Genomic DNA, 16,265 nt, shown 5'->3' with positions numbered 1-16,265 from the left:
CCTGCACCCCTCCATCCATCCAGGAATGGGGGGGGCCATCCCTCCCGTCCCCCCGGGCCGTGCCCCCGCCCCCGGCCCCCGCCCTGCCCCCGCCTCCGCCCGCCCGCCCGCCCGCACCGCCCTCGCTGCCCGCACCCCTGCGGGTGCTGCCCACACCCTCCGGTACCCGCACGCTGTCCGTGCCCCTGCCGGTACCGCTGCCTGCACCCGCGCCCGCCCTGCCCTGCCCTGCCCTGCCCTGCCCGCATCCCCGCTCACTGCCCGCACCCCTGCCCTGCCCTGCCCTGCCCTTCCCGCATCCTCCTCGGTTCCCGCAGCCCTGCCTTGCCCTGCCCGCAGCCCGGCCTTCGGCCGCCCCCGCGCCGCCCATGTCCCTCCCGAGCTCCCGCACCCGCTGGGTGAGCGACTTCTTCTCCTACGAGACCACCAAGTCGGTGGTGGTGAAGAGCTGGGTGGTGGGCGTCGTCAACCGCGGCGTCCAGCTCCTCATCCTCGCCTACTTCGTCGGGTGAGCACCCCCGGCAGCCGCCGGGACACCCCCGGGCATCTCCGGGACAGCCCGCCCCGGGACATCCCCCGGGACACACCCCCGAGCCCTTCCCGGCACCGCGACAGCGCGGTGACAGCCACTCGCTGCTGCAGGTGACACCCGGGGGTGACGGCGTGTGGCGTGGGGTCACAGCGAGGGGACACCGGGCGGTACGCGGGGTGAGGGGGTGGCCAGGCCGGGAGCAGAGGAAGGATGGGAGAGCGGGTGACAATGTGTCAGTGCCGGGAATTCAGGTGTGCCGGAGCGGGTGACACGATGGGGACAGCCAGAGAGCGTGCCGGTTGACAAGGCGGGACAGGGAATGTTGGTACGGGTGACACAAGGGGGACAGCCAGGAGAGCATCTCGGGTGGATGACGGGAAGGGGACAGCGTGGGTGACACCGAGGGGCAGAGAAGCCGCTCAGCCCCAGGGGATGACAGAAGGGGATGAGCCGCGCTGGGGTCCCTGTCCCCGAGTGCTCCCGGGGGTGACAGCAGCCACCGGCGGGGGGATGACAAGCGGCAGTCGGGGACCCGCAGCCGCTGGCGCTGACAGCTCCGGGGGTCACGGGCCGGTCCGGAGGAGGGTGCCGGGGGGTGCCCGTGGTGTCCGGGGGTGGCTGTCCCCAGCGTCACCCGCGGTGCTGTCCCAGCTGGGTGTTCCTCCATGAGAAAGCGTACCAGGTGCGGGACACCGCCATCGAGTCCTCCGTGGTCACCAAGGTGAAGGGCGTGGGGCGCTACGCGGGGCAGGTGATGGACACGGCCGACTACGTCACGCCCCCCCAGGTGAGCACCGGGGACCGGAGGGGTCGCTGAGGAGCGCGGGGCCACCCCCGCCTCAGTTCCGGACGGGTCGTGTGACAGCCACGTCCCGCAGGGCACTTCGGTGTTCGTGGTGGTCACCAAGCAGATCCGGACCGAGGAGCAGGCGCAGGGCGTGTGCCCGGAGGTGCGGGGGGGCAGGGGGCGCTCGGGGGGACCCCTCGGTGAGCCCCCCGTCCGCTGACCCCCGCCCCGCAGAGCGAAGCCGCGTTCCACTGCTCGGCGGACCGGGACTGCCGGGAGCTGAGCCCGGGCACGAGCAACGGTGAGAGACCCGCTGGCAACGGGGCTCAGGGCACCGAGGGACCGCGGGAGCCACCGCGGGCGGGAGTGACGGACCCTCGGTGGGCTCGGCGGGCTGGGGGGGCCCGGGGCTCTGGAGTTGGAGGTTTGGGGGAGCCGGTGGATCAGGGTCCCAGGGGTGCCAAACGGAGTATGGGGATCCCCAGGGTGCTGATGGGGGTCTGGGGTCTCAGGGGTGTTCCCAAGGGTACTGACACCAGTCCGGGGGTCCCAGGGGTGCTGATGGGGATCTGGGGTCTCAGGGGTGCTCCTGTGGATCTGACAGCAGTCCGGGGGTCCCAGGGGTACTGACAGAGATCTGGGGTCTCAGGGGTGCTCCCGGGGGTCTGATAGTGGTCCGGGGGTCCCAAGGGTGCTGAAGGGGGTCTGGGGTCTCAGGGGTGCTGGCAGAAGTGCTGACAGTGGTCCGGGGGTCACAGGGGTGCTGATGGGGCTCTGGGGTCTCAGAGATGCCCCCAAGGGTACTGATGGGAGTAGAGGGGTCCCAGGGGTGCTGACAGAGTTCAGGGGTCCAGGTGCCAGGTGTGCTGACAGGGTTGGGGGTCCCAGCGGTGCTGACATTTCAGGGGCCGAGGTCCCATGGGTGCTGATAGGGTTGGGGGTCCCAGGGCTGCTGACAGTTCAGGGGTCGAGGTACCAGGGGTGCTGACAGCGTTGGGGGTCCCAGGGGTGCTGACAGGGCGCTGCGTCCCCTACAACGCGACCCTGCACACCTGCGAGATCCAGGGCTGGTGCCCGCCCGAGGTGGACACCATTGACGTGTAAGTGGGGCTGAGGGGACACAGGGAGGAGAAGGGGATATGCCCTCTGCCATGTCCTCAGTGTCACCTCCCTTCCTCCAGCCCCGTCATGCTGGAAGCTGAGAACTTCACCCTCCTCATCAAGAACAGCATCCGCTTCCCGCTCTTTGGCTTCGAGAAGTGAGTGGCACAAGCCATGGGGGGACACGGGGGGACATGAGGACAGGGTGTGGGGTAACACAGGGACATGGACAGGGGACATGGGGACACAGGCACAAGATGGTGGGGAGATACTGGGATGGGGGTCCATGAACCCCAGACTGCTGCCTGATGGCACATCCCTCCATGTCCCCCGTGTCCCCCTGTGTCCCCAGGACCAACCTGCCACCCCCTGGCAGTGGGGTGGAGCTGGGCCGGTGTCGCTTCCACCCACAGCTGCAGCCCCTGTGCCCCATCCTGCGCCTGGGGGACGTGGCACGTCTGGCTGGGCAGGACTTCCCTGCGCTGGCTGCCACCGTGAGCAGGGACACAGGGGACACGGGAGGCACGGGGGGACAATGGCGTGGGTGTGGGGACACAGGGGTTACAAGTGCGTGGGGTGGAAGGGCATAGGGACATGGGACTTGGGGACACAGAAATATGGGATGTGGGACTTGGGGACACAGAGACATGGGATATGGGATGTGGGGACATGGGACATGGGATGGGGGGGATATGGGGTGGTGGGACATGGACACAGAAGATGGGGACATGGGCTTGCATAACATGGGGACGTGGGATGCAGCGATAAGGATGTTGGGAACGGGACATGGGGATACAGGAACACGGGACAGAATGATGATGTGGGGCTTGACACTGGGACACGGATGGGGTTTGGGATGTGTGACATGGGGACATGGGGTGTACAGACATGGAGATTCGAGACATAGCGTGCAGGGGGATGTGGAGCTTGGGGAGATGAGAATGTGGGATGTGGGTTCATAGGACATGGAGCACAGGGCCATGGGATGCAGGACTTGGTGCCGTGGGGCCAGGGTCCGTGGTGCTGATGTGGGGCTGGGGCAGGGGGGGGTGCTGGGGATCAAGATCGGGTGGGTGTGTGACCTGGACCGGGCCTGGGAGCGCTGCCTGCCCCGCTACTCCTTCACCCGCCTGGACAGCCTGGCCCGGACCCCTGCCCCCGGATACAACTTCAGGTACGGCCAGGACACGCACGGCACAGGGGTGTGCACTGCCTGGCGTGGCTCCTGTCACCATGTCCCCGTGTCACCACAGGCACGCCAGGTACTACCGCTGGCCCGACGGCTCCGAGCGCCGCACCCTCATCAAGGCCTTTGGGATCCGCTTCGATGTCCTGGTGTATGGCAGCGTACGTGCGGGGCTGGGGACTTGTGGGGTCACAGGGGGTTGGGGACCCTGGCCAACAAGGGCTCTGCTCCCCCAGGCCGGCAAGTTCGGCATCGTGCCCACCCTCATCAACACTGTGGCTGCTTTCACCTCCATCGGTGTGGTGAGTTGGGGACGTTCTCAGCCCCGCACTGGTGACACCTCCCAGGGCACAAGGGGGAAATCCCATGGCTAGAGGGCATGGGGACACAGCACAGCTGCAGGGTGACAGCGGCCTGGCTCTGTGGGGGTACGGGGGTGCTCCACAGCGTGGGGCCCCTCACCCCAACACTGCTGCTCCCAGGGCACGGTGCTGTGCGACATCATCCTGCTCAACTTCCTCAAGGGCGCTGAGCACTACAAGGCCCGCAAGTTCGAGGAGGTCAGACACGGGGCAGGGGTGCCCTGGGGATGGGGACACCTCGGGGGGCTCGACCAGCCCCCCCCCCCCCGCTGCAGTGACTCACCCAGTGCCTCTGTCCCCTGTCCCACAGGTGTCAGAGGCCGGCGTGCCCGCCACCCCCTCAGCGTGTCCCCCCGGGGCGCTGGGGACCTGCTCCCGGGACAAGCAATCCACCGACTCGGGCACCTTCTCCCTCGGCCTCTAGCCCGGGGGCCATGGGGCAGCTCCTGCCGGTCCACCACGCTGTGGGGCAGCCGAGACCCCGTCGGGCTCCTATTGCCCCCCAGTCCCCAGTGCTCCCCCTGTGAGCCCCATCAGCATCTGACTGTCCCCAGTGCCCACCCCGGGTACATCCCAGTGTCCCCAGTGTCCATACGATCACTGTCCCTTGCCCCCAGAGTGCCCCTCCTGCAGCACCTCCCTGTCCTTGCCACCCCATGCCCCCCAATAAACCCGTGGCTCGCAGCACCCACCCGTGTCCAGCCTTGGGGGGCGCGCGGGGCAGTTTTTGGGGGGCCGACGGGCAGGCTTGGGGTGCGGGAGCAGAGGGAAGAGGGGTCAGGGTGCTGTCCCTGGGATGGGGGACACCGCGGGGGGAGCTGCCAACAGGAGGAGCGCCGTGCCCGCAGCGCAGCCCGTGGAAGGGAAGGGGGCACAGAGGGACAGGAGCTGTGCCCTCGGGCTGTCACTTCCTCGGTCGGATGTGAGTAACTCTGTGGATTCGGAGGAAGCTCCAGGATGGCTCCTCGTGCAGGGCCAAGCGCTGCCCTTCCTGCTCGGGACGGGGTCAGGGGGTGAGCTCTGGCTCCCAGGATGGGGTGAGGGGGGTGAGCTCTGGCTCGTCATCCTGCCCCGTGGGGACTCCCACCCCAATCCCCCTGCAGAACCAGTGGGGAGGGATGCCGTGAGCCTGGCTTGTTCCCAACGGAGCCGCTGGGGTTCATTCTTGGGAATGCCAAACGAGGGCCCCGGAGCCCCTCGCTGGTGCCCAGGACAGCCCCCGCCCCGCAGGGAGAGAGGCTCCTACCCTCCCCCCGCTGCAGATAGCGGGGCTCCTTATCAGCCCCACGGATTCCTTATCAACCCCACGGATTCCTTATCAGCCCAGCCCTGGCCGCCCACCCACCACCACAAACCCAGCCTCGGGGGCTTCGTCCCCGGCGCCGGGACCAAGGGACCCCCAGGGTGGCAGCGAAGGGGAGGCACCCCAGCTTCAGGACAGCGAGGGGGGGACCGGGACACTCAACCCGCAGCTTTTGGAAAGGGAAGAGACTGGAAACGGATTGATGTGCGGCGGCTGGAAATGGATACTTGTGCCGTGTTCCAATTAGGACACAGATAGCTGGGAATGTTATTAATAGTCATTAATAGAACCGCTCATTAGCGGTCCTGCTCATTAACGGGGCTCCGGCCAGGGCGGGAGCGGCCCGGGGAGCCTCGCTGCGATCCCGGGGGGCTCATTAGCAGCGCCGGTGTTTCCCCGTTAATGCTGCTAATTAGCGGAAAGGCTCGAGCTGTGTCTGCGCTGGGGACTGCGGGGTTCCGGCCCTTCTTCATTCCAGCCTGGGATTTGAACTGGAACTGGGCACCTTCGCCGTTCTGCCACCGCTTTCAGCAGCTCCTGCCTTTCATACCTCTCTCCCCGCATGCCGGCTGTCCCGGCACTGCGATACGGGATCGCTCCTTATCTCCAGCCTGCTTTGCTCTCCTGGCTGATGCTGCAGCTCTGGGTGTCTGGTTTGGTGCCCCCACCCCCGGAGTCCCCTAACCTGCACCCCCATTTACCGAGCCCTTTCCCCCTACACCACTCATTTTGGAGCTCCTGTGAGCTCTCCCCCGCTATTTCAGCCGCTGAATTCCCCCCACAGCCCCTCCTTCGCACCTCTTTGCTGGTAGATGGGCCCCACTGAGCCGGTGGGGGGTCCCGGGGGCTCTGTGCCCCCCACCAGCCTCCGTCCCTGCGCTGGGGTGTTAAACCTGCCCCTTCCCACAGCCCATCCCGTGCTTAATCCCCCCCTACAGCCCCAGCCCAGCCCCCCCTGCTTGTCCCGGCGGATTTGGGGCTCTTCAGACCTCACTCTGCAAAGTCCCGCTCGGCTTCTTCGGTTCTTTTCCCCAGAGCTAGAACTGTGAGAGTTCAGTCCCAGTGGGACAATCGCAGACCACCTCGGGGGCCTTCCCTCCTCCCCCCAGTGTTTATTTGTGGGGTGGGGGAAGTTTGTTCCCTCTTGGCTCAGCGTTGCTGCTCCATCAGCAACCCGCGGAGCTGGGACGCACGGAGAGCTCCGGTGGCAGCCGGTCCTGCGGCAGCTGCTGCCCTAAAATGGTCATTTTACAGCGTGGGGGGTCTCAGAGCCGCCCTCCCCGCCCAGGATTTTTGCTAAATGTATAATCTCCTCGGCACTTTGTGCTCAAAGTGGAGCCCCGGCGCTGGGGGACCCCGCGGAGCCACCGCTGCGTGCAAAGATGGCAGCAAAACGGGGAATCCCAAGTGCCAAACGCAAAATGCCAAATGCAAAATGCCAAATGCACACCCTCCCCCCCCCGCCCCGCAGTGCCACTCCCTCCAGTGTGACACCAACCCCCAGCGCGACCCCCCCGCCGCCAAGTGCCCGATGTGACACCGCCCGTGCGAAACGCAGCCCCGATGTGTGACACCCCGGTGCCGAATGCGGCACCCCGAGGTAAAACCCCAAATGCTGCCCGCAGCCCCCCCGTTCCCGAGCTCCCCAGAGCCTGATCCCAGCCCCGACCGCCGCCGTGGTGGGCGCCCGAAGCCGCGGGCGCGGCGAGGCCGGGGTTATCGCGGGGGTCGGCGCGTTGACACGCGGGTGAGAGCTCGGTAAAACCGCCCGGCAGGAGCCAGATGGAGGTGGGGGGAGCTGTGAAGTTTCCCACGGGGGCTCCCCCCGGCCCTGCCTCCTGCCCCGTCCCGCCCGTCCCCTCCAGGAGGAGGGCGAGGAGGAGGAGGAAGGGGAGGTAACGCGGTGGGATTCGCGCCGGGGCCGCAGGAGCGGCTGAGCCCGGGATGAGCTGAGCGGAGCGGAGCCCAGCGCCGGGATGGAGGAGACGACGGACGCCTACAGCTACGGCTTCGACAACGATACGGACTGCGAGTACGAGGAGTGGGGCCCCTCGCTGGCCCTGCTGCCCACCATCTACCTGCTGGTCTTCCTGCTGGGCACCACCGGCAACGGGCTCGTCCTCTGGACCGTCTTCAAGGGCGGCCGCGACCGCCGGCGCTCGGCCGACACCTTCATCGCCAACCTGGCCGTGGCCGACCTCACCTTCGTGGTCACGCTGCCCCTGTGGGCCGCCTACGCCTGGCTGGGCTACCACTGGCCCTTCGGCACGGCCGCCTGCAAGGTCAGCAGCTACCTGGTGTTCGTCAACATGTACGCCAGCGTCTTCTGCCTCACCGGCCTCAGCTTCGACCGCTACCTGGCCATCGTGCGGCCGCTGGCCACGGCCAAGCTGCGCTCGCGGGTCAGCGGGCTGGTGGCCACGGTGGCGCTGTGGCTGCTGGCCGCGCTGCTGGCGCTGCCCGCGCTGGTGCTGCGGCGGGCGGCCGCGCTCGACGGGGACACCAAGATCACCTGCTACATGGACTACGGGGACCTGGCGGCGCAGGGCACCGAGGGCGCCTGGGAGGTGGGGCTGGGGCTCTCCTCCACCGCCCTGGGCTTCGTGGCCCCGTTCGCCGTGATGCTGACCTGCTACTTCTTCATCGCCCGCACCGTGGCCACTCACTTCCGCCGGGAGCGGGCCGAGGGGCCCCGCAAGCGCAAGCGGCTGCTCACCATCATCACGGTGCTGGTGGCCGCCTTCGGGGGCTGCTGGCTGCCCTTCCACCTGGTCAAGACCCTCTACGTGCTGATGGACCTGGAGGTGCTGCCCTGGTCCTGCGCCCTCCACACCTTCCTCAACAACCTGCATCCCTACTGCACGGGCATCGCCTACATCAACAGCTGCCTCAACCCCTTCCTCTACGCCTTCTTCGACCCCCGCTTCCGCCACGCCTGCGCCGCCCTGCTCTGCTGCCGGACCCCCGGCCCCGGCCCCGAGCGCTCCGCCAGCTACTCCTCGGGGCACAGCCACCCCCCCGGCGGCAAGGGCGGCCCCGGCCCGGGCGGCAAGCTGGACCCCGCCACCCAGGAGACGCTCTTCCGCTCCTGAGCCCGTCCCCGACCGCCCCCTGCGCCCCCCGAGCTGGTCTCCTCGGGGGGAACACCCCCCTCGGCCTCGCCCCAAAGCCTGGCTTGCTTTGGGGATGCCCCGCTGGAAAGCCCTGCTCGCGGGAAGGGGAAACTGAGGCACAGCCGGGGAGGAGCCCCTGGGGGGCTCAGGCGGGAGCGGCTCCCCCGGCACCCCCAAGGCTTTGTGTTTTGTTACAAATAAATGAATTTTTGGTTAAAAAAGGAGCAGGGTGTGCGCAGTTCCCTCGGGGGCTGGGGGATGTGGTGGAAGGGAGGATGGAGGGGTGTGGAGGATGGAGGGTGCCCGTGATCGAGGGCGCAGTGAGTGTGGGGTGTGTGTGCACTACGGGGCATCTCTGCCTGAGATGGATTCTCCTGGTCTGTTCCTCAGCAACACTTTGGGAAACGCAGGAGAACCTCCATCCCAACCCTTCGGGGCATTGCAGCACCGGGGTGGGGGTGTTGGACCCCGTGGGGTGGGCACCTGCCCGCCACAGCCCCCCAGCCGTGATTGCATCAGGCGGCAGCACTGAAATCCCAAATCCCATTTTGGGGCTTTTTTCCTTATCTGAGTCTGGGACGAGCCCCGGGTGACTCACCCGGGTGTGCAAACAGGAGCTGGTGGTGTGAAACACCCAAACCTGAGGGATGGGGACATGGCAGCCCCCGGGTGCAGATGGGGACACGGGACCCTCGGGGTATGAAGAGGGACACAGGACCCTCTGGGCATTGATGGGAGGTTTGGGCACCGGGCAGGACCCCGGCTCACCCCAACCAGGATTTGGATGAGCCAGCAAATGGCTCCTGTCCCATTTCCCCCCTTCCCAGCCCCCGCTGTTTCCTGAGGCTCTGCTCGAAATAAATCTTCCCCGTATTTGCTATTTACATCCTTCATTTATCGGTGATGAACTATGCTATCTCCTCAGCCTTTGTTCTCTCTTGGAAAGGATGTGGGATCATTACTGGGTTCCTTGGGATGCTTCCCGTCGGGGGAGCTGCCTCCGCCTTCCTGCCATGTTTAGGGGCCACCGCCCGGGGTCTCCCCGTGTGGGGACAGTCCTTTGTCCAGAGACAGGGCACAGAGGAGGTGGCCAGGAGGCTGGGGACCACACAACCCCCCAGCTGGAGGGGTGGGAGCCTCCTTGAGGGTTTTGGGGAGTTTCCAGATGGATCTGGTTTGGTCTAAGGGTTGGGGGGGGGCTTGAGGAGTGGGAATGTTGCATCCAGGGACACGTCCCAAAGTGTGTTTACATTCCAGAGCCATCCAGGCTCCCTCAGCCTGGAGAGACCCCTGGATATCTCTCATCCATCTGTCGATCCAGCTGTACATCCATCAGTCCAACAGTCCCCTCCTCCATCCATCCATCCATCCATCCATCCATCCATCCATCCATCCATCCATCCGTGGGTTAATGGTTTTGGGGTTACAGGGGCGTTGCTGGGTTGATGGTTGGATCTGATCATAAAGGTCTTCCAACCTTGATGATCCTACGATTATTCCCTTCTCTCCCTCCCTTTGCTCATGCCTCCATCCCACCCTCCTGCTCTCCCTCCATCCCTCCACGACCCCTAAACCCCCCAGCCCTGTGGGGGTTTCGGCTTTGCTGCCTCCCCCCGTCCGGCTCAGCCGCCGGGCGCGGAAATGGCCGCAGGCGCCCGGCCAGCGGAGACGGAGCTGCCGACTTTCTATCCTCGTCTTGGAGATTTCCCTTTCCCTTCCAGGAGGGAAATGTTTGGTTGAGGAGTCCCTGGGGAGAAATGCAGGGACACTCCAGAAAATAACAAGGCCGGAGCTGGGGGTGAGGGGCAGCAGGGCCGGACCACCCGTCGGAAGAAGATAAGGAAGGTGTTGCCTTCCTGAGAGCGCCTGGGGAAGATGAGGAGGGAAGATAGAGGGGGACAGCAGGCACGGGGGGATGGGGAGCATCCTTGGAAAGGATGGCTGGGGAGTGTGGGGGGGTGTGATCCTCAGGGAGCGCTCAAACCCCGCAATGCGATGCCTTGGGGACGCTGCAGGGCTGGGGGGCGCGGCCAGGGTTCCCCAAACCGTGGTTGTGGGAATGTGACACTGAGGAAAGAGAGATTATTCTGCACACGGAGTAAAAGTGGGCTCCGGGGAGGATGGATGCACCAGGAATTGGGGCAAGGATGGGGACAGGTCCCCCCCAACCACCGCAGCTCTCCCCCCACTGCGCTTTTCCAAGCTGCCAAACGGGATGTTCGCCCCCCGACCTCCCCCCGCCTCGCATCCCGCCCGGGGGTGCCGAAATAATCTGGTGGTGCTAAGGATGTCCCCGGGCGTCCCCTTTGAAGTGCCCTCCGTGTTTACAGCCCGGCTCGGGCTCCTTCACACCTCCCGCCCCACAGCAAACGGAGGGGGGGCCCGCGTGGGTGGGGGGGCTGCAGCTCCCGTTTGTGCCGGGAAAACTCGGATTTGCCAAAGCCGCAGGAAAGCTTCGGCTCCACACCCAGCGCTCTGAAACTTTTGCCACTGTGGGGTGACAAACCCCTCTCCCCCCGCAATATGAGGGGACCCCCGAAGGTCTGGTGGACCCCGTGTGATCCTGCAGGACTGAGGAGAGGACAGAGAGAGGAAAAGGGGTGGAAAAGATGGGGGGCCAGTTTTGGTGGGTGCGGGAGGTTTGAGATGGGAGGTGGGATTGTATTATGTGGATGGATGGATGGATGGATGGATGGATGGATGGATGGGAGGGAGGAAGGGAAGGATGGGCGCATGGAAAGAGGGATGGCAGGGCAATGCCCGGGTGCGGGGGTGCCACTGACGGCCGCTGCCCCCACGGCTCCCCCGGCGCGGCCGGACGCGGCACAGCTGCTGCCCGACCTCTGCGCTCCGGCCGGGCGGGACGGGCCCGCGTCCCCCCGAGGGGCTCCCGGGGAGGGGGGGACGCGGAGGTGACCCGGCGGCCACAGCTGGGCCCCGCCGGGGCCGGGAGATGCTGCCGGAGGAATAACAGGAAGCGCTGGAGGGAAGAGCGCGGCTGATGCCTTCTGCAGGCTGCGGGACGCTGTTGTGCCCGCTGCACGCAGCCGGGTGTCTGCCACACACACGGCCCTGTCACACACACAGTGTCCCCACACACACACATGGCCCTGTCACACACACAGTGTCCCCACACACACACACACGGCCCTGTCACACACACAGTGTCCCCACACACACATGTCCCTGTCACACACACACAGTGTCCCCACACACACACACGGCCCTGTCACACACACACAGTGTCCCCACACACACGGCCCTGTTACACACACACAGTGTCCCTGCACATGCATGTCCCTGTCACACACACACAGTGTGCCCGCACACACACGGCCCTGTCACACACACACAGTGTCCCCACACATGGCCCTGTCACACACACACAGTGTCCCCACACACGGCCCTGTCACACACACACAGTGTCCCTGCACATGCATGTCCCTGTCACACACACACAGTGTGCCCGCACACACACGGCCCTGTCACACACACACAGTGTCCCCACACACGGCCCTGTCACACACACAGTGTCCCCACACACACACGGCCCTGTCACACACACACAGTGTCCCCACACACGGCCCTGTCACACACACAGTGTCCCCACACACACACACGGCCCTGTCACACACACACAGTGTCCCCACACATGGCCCTGTCACACACACACAGTGTCCCTGCACATGCATGTCCCTGTCACACACACACAGTGTGCCCGCACACACATGTCCCTGTCACACACGCGTGCCCCCCCGCCACACGCGTGCCCCGGCCCTGGCTGCGCTGACACTCTTTATTGTCGAGGTTTGGCGCTGAAAAAGTGCCCCGTGGTACAAAACCCGCGGTTACAAAACGTACAAAGAGCGGGGTTGGGGGAGAAGAGAGAAAAAGGAAAGGAAAAGAAAGGAAAAAGGGAAAGAAAAAGAAAAGGAAAAGTAAAAAGAAAAGAAAAAAAAAGGAAAAGGAAGAGGAAAAGAAAAGAGAAAAGAAAAGAAAAGAAAAGAAAAGAAAAGAAAAGAAAAGAAAAGAAAAGAAAAGAAAAGAAAAGAAAAGTCTAAGAAGACAAGGGGAGGAAAGGAAAGGAAAGGAAAGGAAAGGAAAGGAAAGGAAAGGAAAGGAAAGGAAAGGAAAGGAAAGGAAATCAAAAGACAAGGAGAAACAAAAGAGAAGGAGAAACAAAGGAGAAGGAAAATAAAACATAAATATAAATACAAAAAGAAGAGGATGAGGTGAGGCAGAGGAAGGAGCTGGTGGGATGCAGGTGGATGCTCCATGCCCATGTGGCTGATCCTGGGGTGCAGGAGTTGTGGGGGTGCAGGGGGTGTGGAGCAGGGGGGTTCTTGGACTCACTGAAAGGAAAATAATAAAACCCCAGACAAAACAGAGAAGGCAGAGGCCAAGTTCCCTTTCCTGGGGGCAGTGCTGAGGCTGGGGTGCAGCAGGAGCCCTTTTGGGGTGGGCTGGGGTTAAACCAAACCCCCCTCCCCATGCACTCAGCCTCCATGGGGGACAGGGGAAGGGACAAAGCAGCCCTCAGGTGACCCCAGCCCCGCTCCCCACTGATGTGCTCCCACAGTGACAGGGTGACACAGACACCAGGGACAGGTGACACAGGCACTGGGGACATGGCTGTCCCGGCTGGACAGAGGGTCGTTGGCTTTCTGCTTTTTGCTTTTTTTTTTCTTGTTTTGCCCTTTTTTAGAGCTCCTTCCAGCTCCCAGACCTCCCCCAGGGTGGGCAGTGCCGGTGCCCGGGTTGGCCCCGAAGAGGAGGCAGATGTCATCTCTGGGAGATGCAGTCCCTGGAAGGTGCCATCCTTGGGAGATTCCATCCCCTGGAGATGTCAGAGCCCATCCCACTGCCAGGCTTGGTGGTCCCGGTGCTGTTCCAGCACAACCTGATGTCACCAGCAAGGTGCAGGCACGCCCTGGAACAGTGGTGACGAGCTGAGTGTCAGCAATGCTTCCTGGCCCCCTGGATTTTTGGGGAGGCTGGAGAGTATGTGCAGGATTTGGGGGGCTCCAGCGGTGCTGCTTTGGGGCTGAAAGCAGGGATTTCCTCGATGCCCCCAGGAGAGTGGCTGTGGTTCCCAAGACACACACACTTTGTCCTCTGTCTCTCCCAGGCAGAGCTGGGGGGGGTTCCCAGGGGATTCCCAAATCGCTGCCTCAACCAGTCCTGGGTAGTGGGAACAGCACAGGAGGGGGTCCAAGCTCACGGTGATGGGGGGGTGCAAAAACTCCCCACTTTGGGGCAGAAGGGAGCAGGGCTGTCCCCTGGTGTCCCCGGCGCCTCGAGGGCCACCCCGGCACGGGGGGCGGCAGGAGGGGACGCGGACAAGGCACAGTCTGGTGTCCCCGCGGGGGCGGCCGGGCCGGGGGGTGGCCGGGGCGGGGGTCAATCGGCGGCGGTGGCAGCGGCGGTCCCTAAACGTCCTCGTCCTCGCTGGCCTTGCTCCAGCGGTGGCAGCAGTTGGCCGTGATGCCCAGCAGGAAGTTGGTGGCCACCGAGGCGATGGAGACGACGAAGCCGACGAAGGCGATGAAGAGATAGTCGTCGAGGGTCAGCGTCAGGTGGCAGGCCTGGAAGCTCTCCTCCGTCAGCGACAGCAGCGGGGCCCCCGCCACCTCGGGGGGAGCCCAGCACTCGGCCTGCTGCGAATCTGCGGGATGGAAGGACGGGGACGGCGTCAGCCCGGCCGCCGGCCCCCGTGCGGGACGGGGCGCGGGGGTCCCGGCGGCACGTACCCGAGGAGCAGCGCTGGATGCGGCCCCGCAGCCACTTGAGGAGCGGCTCCATGGCGCAGCCGCAGAGCCAGGGGTTGCCCCCCAGGCGCAGCCCCACGAGGCCGGGCAGCCCCTCCAGGGCGTCGAGGCTGAGGGCGGCCAGGCCGCCGTAGCTCAGGTCCAGCTCCCGCAGCTGGGCCAGGCCGCGGAAGGCCTGCGGGTGGACGCGGCGCAGCCCCGGGTTGTGGCTGAGGTCGAGGCGCAGCAGCGCGCTGGCCTCGCGGAACATGTCGGCGGGCACCAGGCTGAAGTTGTTGTAGCTCAGGTCCAGGTGCGCCAGGCGCCGGGCGCCGCGGAACAGCCCGGCCGGCAGCGCCGCCAGGGAGTTGTTGCGCAGGTCGAGGGCGCGCAGCTGCCCGTAGCAGCCCAGGTAGCCCGGCGGGATGCTGGCGATGCGGTTGTGGGCCAGGCTCAGGTTGCCGGTGTCCAGCGGCAGCTCGGGGGGCACGGAGAAGAGCCGCTGCCCGCTGCAGTCCACGGCCTGCCCGCGGCAGCTGCACAGCACCGGGCAGCCCGCGCCCGCCGCCGCCACCGCCGCCGCCGCCGCCAGCAGCCAGGGGCCCAGCAGCATGGCCTCGTGGCCGCGGCCCTCACGGGGCACCGCCGGGGGCCATCCCGCCCGCCCGCTCACGCCGAGGGCTGCCGGCGGCCGGCCGCGGGGCCGGGCTGGCGGCGGTCACGGCGACGTTCCCGGCATCCCGGCGGCATCCGGGGAGCAACGCCAACCCCTCCGGGGGCACCGGCGGGGCCGGCGTCGGGCCGTCACCAGCCGCCTGCGAGGAAGAGCAGAGGGGGGAGCCGTGCCGGCCGCACGCCCCGCCGGGGGAGCGCCACTGCTGCAGCCCGGCGTGGCCTCCGGGGCACCCACAGCCTCCCCGTACCCCCGGGCCACGGTCGCTCCTCCAAGCATCCCCCTGGGATTCCAGGCAGAAAAGGCCCCCCCAGACCTGCTGACCTTGGCCAGCCCGTCTTGGCTGGTGGTGGGCAGGGCAGAGGTGCTGCTCCACGGCCCCCCGCCAGCCCCCCGCCACCACGAGCTGAGCCCGGTGCCAGGGACACCCTCCCCGCCTCTCTCCCGGGGGAAGATCCCCATTCCCAGCACCCACCGGGGTCCCCCCAGGCCTGCCCTCGCCCCCCGCCACCTGACCGTGTCTGCTCCATCCTCCCTCGCCCGCAGCCCCAGCTCCATCCTCTCCCACCGGCCCACCTTAGCCCGGTCACTCCCATGCCCACAGCGCCCCGAGCCCTCCGGTGAGGCCGGGCTACCCCTGGGTACTCACTGGCCAGCGAGGGAGCAGGGCCTGGCTCCCTGCGGTGATGTGGGGGTCCGCAGGGGCGATGTGGGGGGCTCCAGATGGGGACGGCGGGGTCCCCGGTGGCCGGCCACACCCCGGAGGCCGCCAAGTCGGGAGCTGGGCTTCGGCAGCGGCCGCCAAGGCTGCTGCGAGCCCAGCGATGGGAGCAGGTCTTTCCCCACCTCCTTCCTCCCCTCCTCCTCCTCGTCCTCCCTTGTCTCTCTCTTTCTCTGTCTCTTTTTTTTTTTTCCTCTTTTTTTCCTTAGGGCCAGATACTGACGTGTCGGTGTCTCTTAGCAACTGCCTCCACATCTCTGAGCAACAGGAGAGCGGGATGCGGAGCCGCCGAGCCGGGGAGACAGCGGCGGGCGGAGGTGCCCCCGCCTCAGGGACCCCCTGCCCAGGCCGGGGGACCCGCACCCGCACGGCACCCGGCAGGGATGGAGCAGGCAGAGGACTCCATCCTGCTCCCCTGCCCCGATCCCCAGCCCTCCCACTCTCTCCCAGCCCCGGGAAGCATCCTCGTGGGATGGGGTGAATCAGGGGTTCCCAAGCACTGAAAACAGAAACAGATGACGTGGCGGCAGAGGGGAGAAACGAGGCAGCCGGGATCCAAGGGGAGCTCTAGGATCCGAAGGGACTGCTGGGATTCAAGGGGCACTGTCACCCTTCCGTGCTCCTGCTGTGCTCACAGCGCTGGAAAATGCCTCAGGTTGACGTGGATTATTTTGCTTCACGCAAGCTGAAACATTCCCTTCTCCGTTTGGAGGGACACAGTGGGGTCAGCCATCTGCCCC

The 16,265-nt window shown here is 65.9% G+C and overlaps 3 protein-coding genes across 3 annotated transcripts; 2 read left to right on the top strand and 1 right to left on the bottom strand.

The window, feature by feature from the left end:
* Positions 1 to 368: 368 nt before the first annotated feature.
* Positions 369 to 4,516, top strand: P2RX3 (purinergic receptor P2X 3). Its single transcript, XM_054275137.1, has 12 exons — positions 369 to 508; positions 1,184 to 1,319; positions 1,411 to 1,482; positions 1,554 to 1,620; positions 2,326 to 2,419; positions 2,501 to 2,578; positions 2,773 to 2,914; positions 3,464 to 3,594; positions 3,674 to 3,767; positions 3,843 to 3,908; positions 4,089 to 4,166; positions 4,279 to 4,516. Exons 1-12 carry the CDS (start codon positions 369 to 371, stop codon positions 4,390 to 4,392), a joined length of 1,212 nt encoding a protein of 403 aa, XP_054131112.1. The 3' UTR covers positions 4,393 to 4,516.
* Positions 4,517 to 7,247: 2,731 nt separating this feature from the next.
* APLNR (apelin receptor) lies at positions 7,248 to 8,363 on the top strand. Its single transcript, XM_054275140.1, has one exon. It carries the CDS (start codon positions 7,248 to 7,250, stop codon positions 8,361 to 8,363), a length of 1,116 nt encoding a protein of 371 aa, XP_054131115.1.
* A 4,028-nt stretch (positions 8,364 to 12,391) lies between these two features.
* Positions 12,392 to 14,744, bottom strand: LRRC55 (leucine rich repeat containing 55). Its single transcript, XM_054275151.1, has 2 exons — positions 14,135 to 14,744; positions 12,392 to 14,049 (listed from the first exon to the last, which is right to left on the bottom strand). Exons 1-2 carry the CDS (start codon positions 14,742 to 14,744, stop codon positions 13,814 to 13,816), a joined length of 846 nt encoding a protein of 281 aa, XP_054131126.1. The 3' UTR covers positions 12,392 to 13,813.
* Positions 14,745 to 16,265: the final 1,521 nt, after the last annotated feature.

Source organism: Melozone crissalis, unplaced genomic scaffold, assembly GCF_028551555.1.
Source record: "Melozone crissalis strain CALT ecotype California unplaced genomic scaffold, PUWL_Pcris_2 ptg000018l_1, whole genome shotgun sequence".
Lineage (NCBI taxonomy): Eukaryota > Metazoa > Chordata > Aves > Passeriformes > Passerellidae > Melozone > Melozone crissalis.
The sequence above is the reverse complement of the archived record's forward strand: the minus strand, read 5'-3'. Positions and strand labels throughout refer to the sequence as shown.

Excerpts from the sequence above, each read along its gene's own strand:
- P2RX3 (XM_054275137.1), top strand. The coding sequence starts at position 369 with ATGTCCCTCCCGAGCTCCCGCACCCGCTGGGTGAGCGACTTCTTCTCC. Across the intron at positions 1,483-1,553 it reads CGCAGGGCGTGTGCCCGGAG|AGCGAAGCCGCGTTCCACTG; the intron begins GTGCGGGGGGGC and ends CCCGCCCCGCAG. Across the intron at positions 3,768-3,842 it reads ATGTCCTGGTGTATGGCAGC|GCCGGCAAGTTCGGCATCGT; the intron begins GTACGTGCGGGG and ends CTGCTCCCCCAG.
- LRRC55 (XM_054275151.1), bottom strand. The coding sequence starts at position 14,744 with ATGCTGCTGGGCCCCTGGCTGCTGGCGGCGGCGGCGGCGGTGGCGGCG. Across the intron at positions 14,050-14,134 it reads CATCCAGCGCTGCTCCTCGG|ATTCGCAGCAGGCCGAGTGC; the intron begins GTACGTGCCGCC and ends TCCATCCCGCAG.
- APLNR (XM_054275140.1), top strand. The coding sequence starts at position 7,248 with ATGGAGGAGACGACGGACGCCTACAGCTACGGCTTCGACAACGATACG.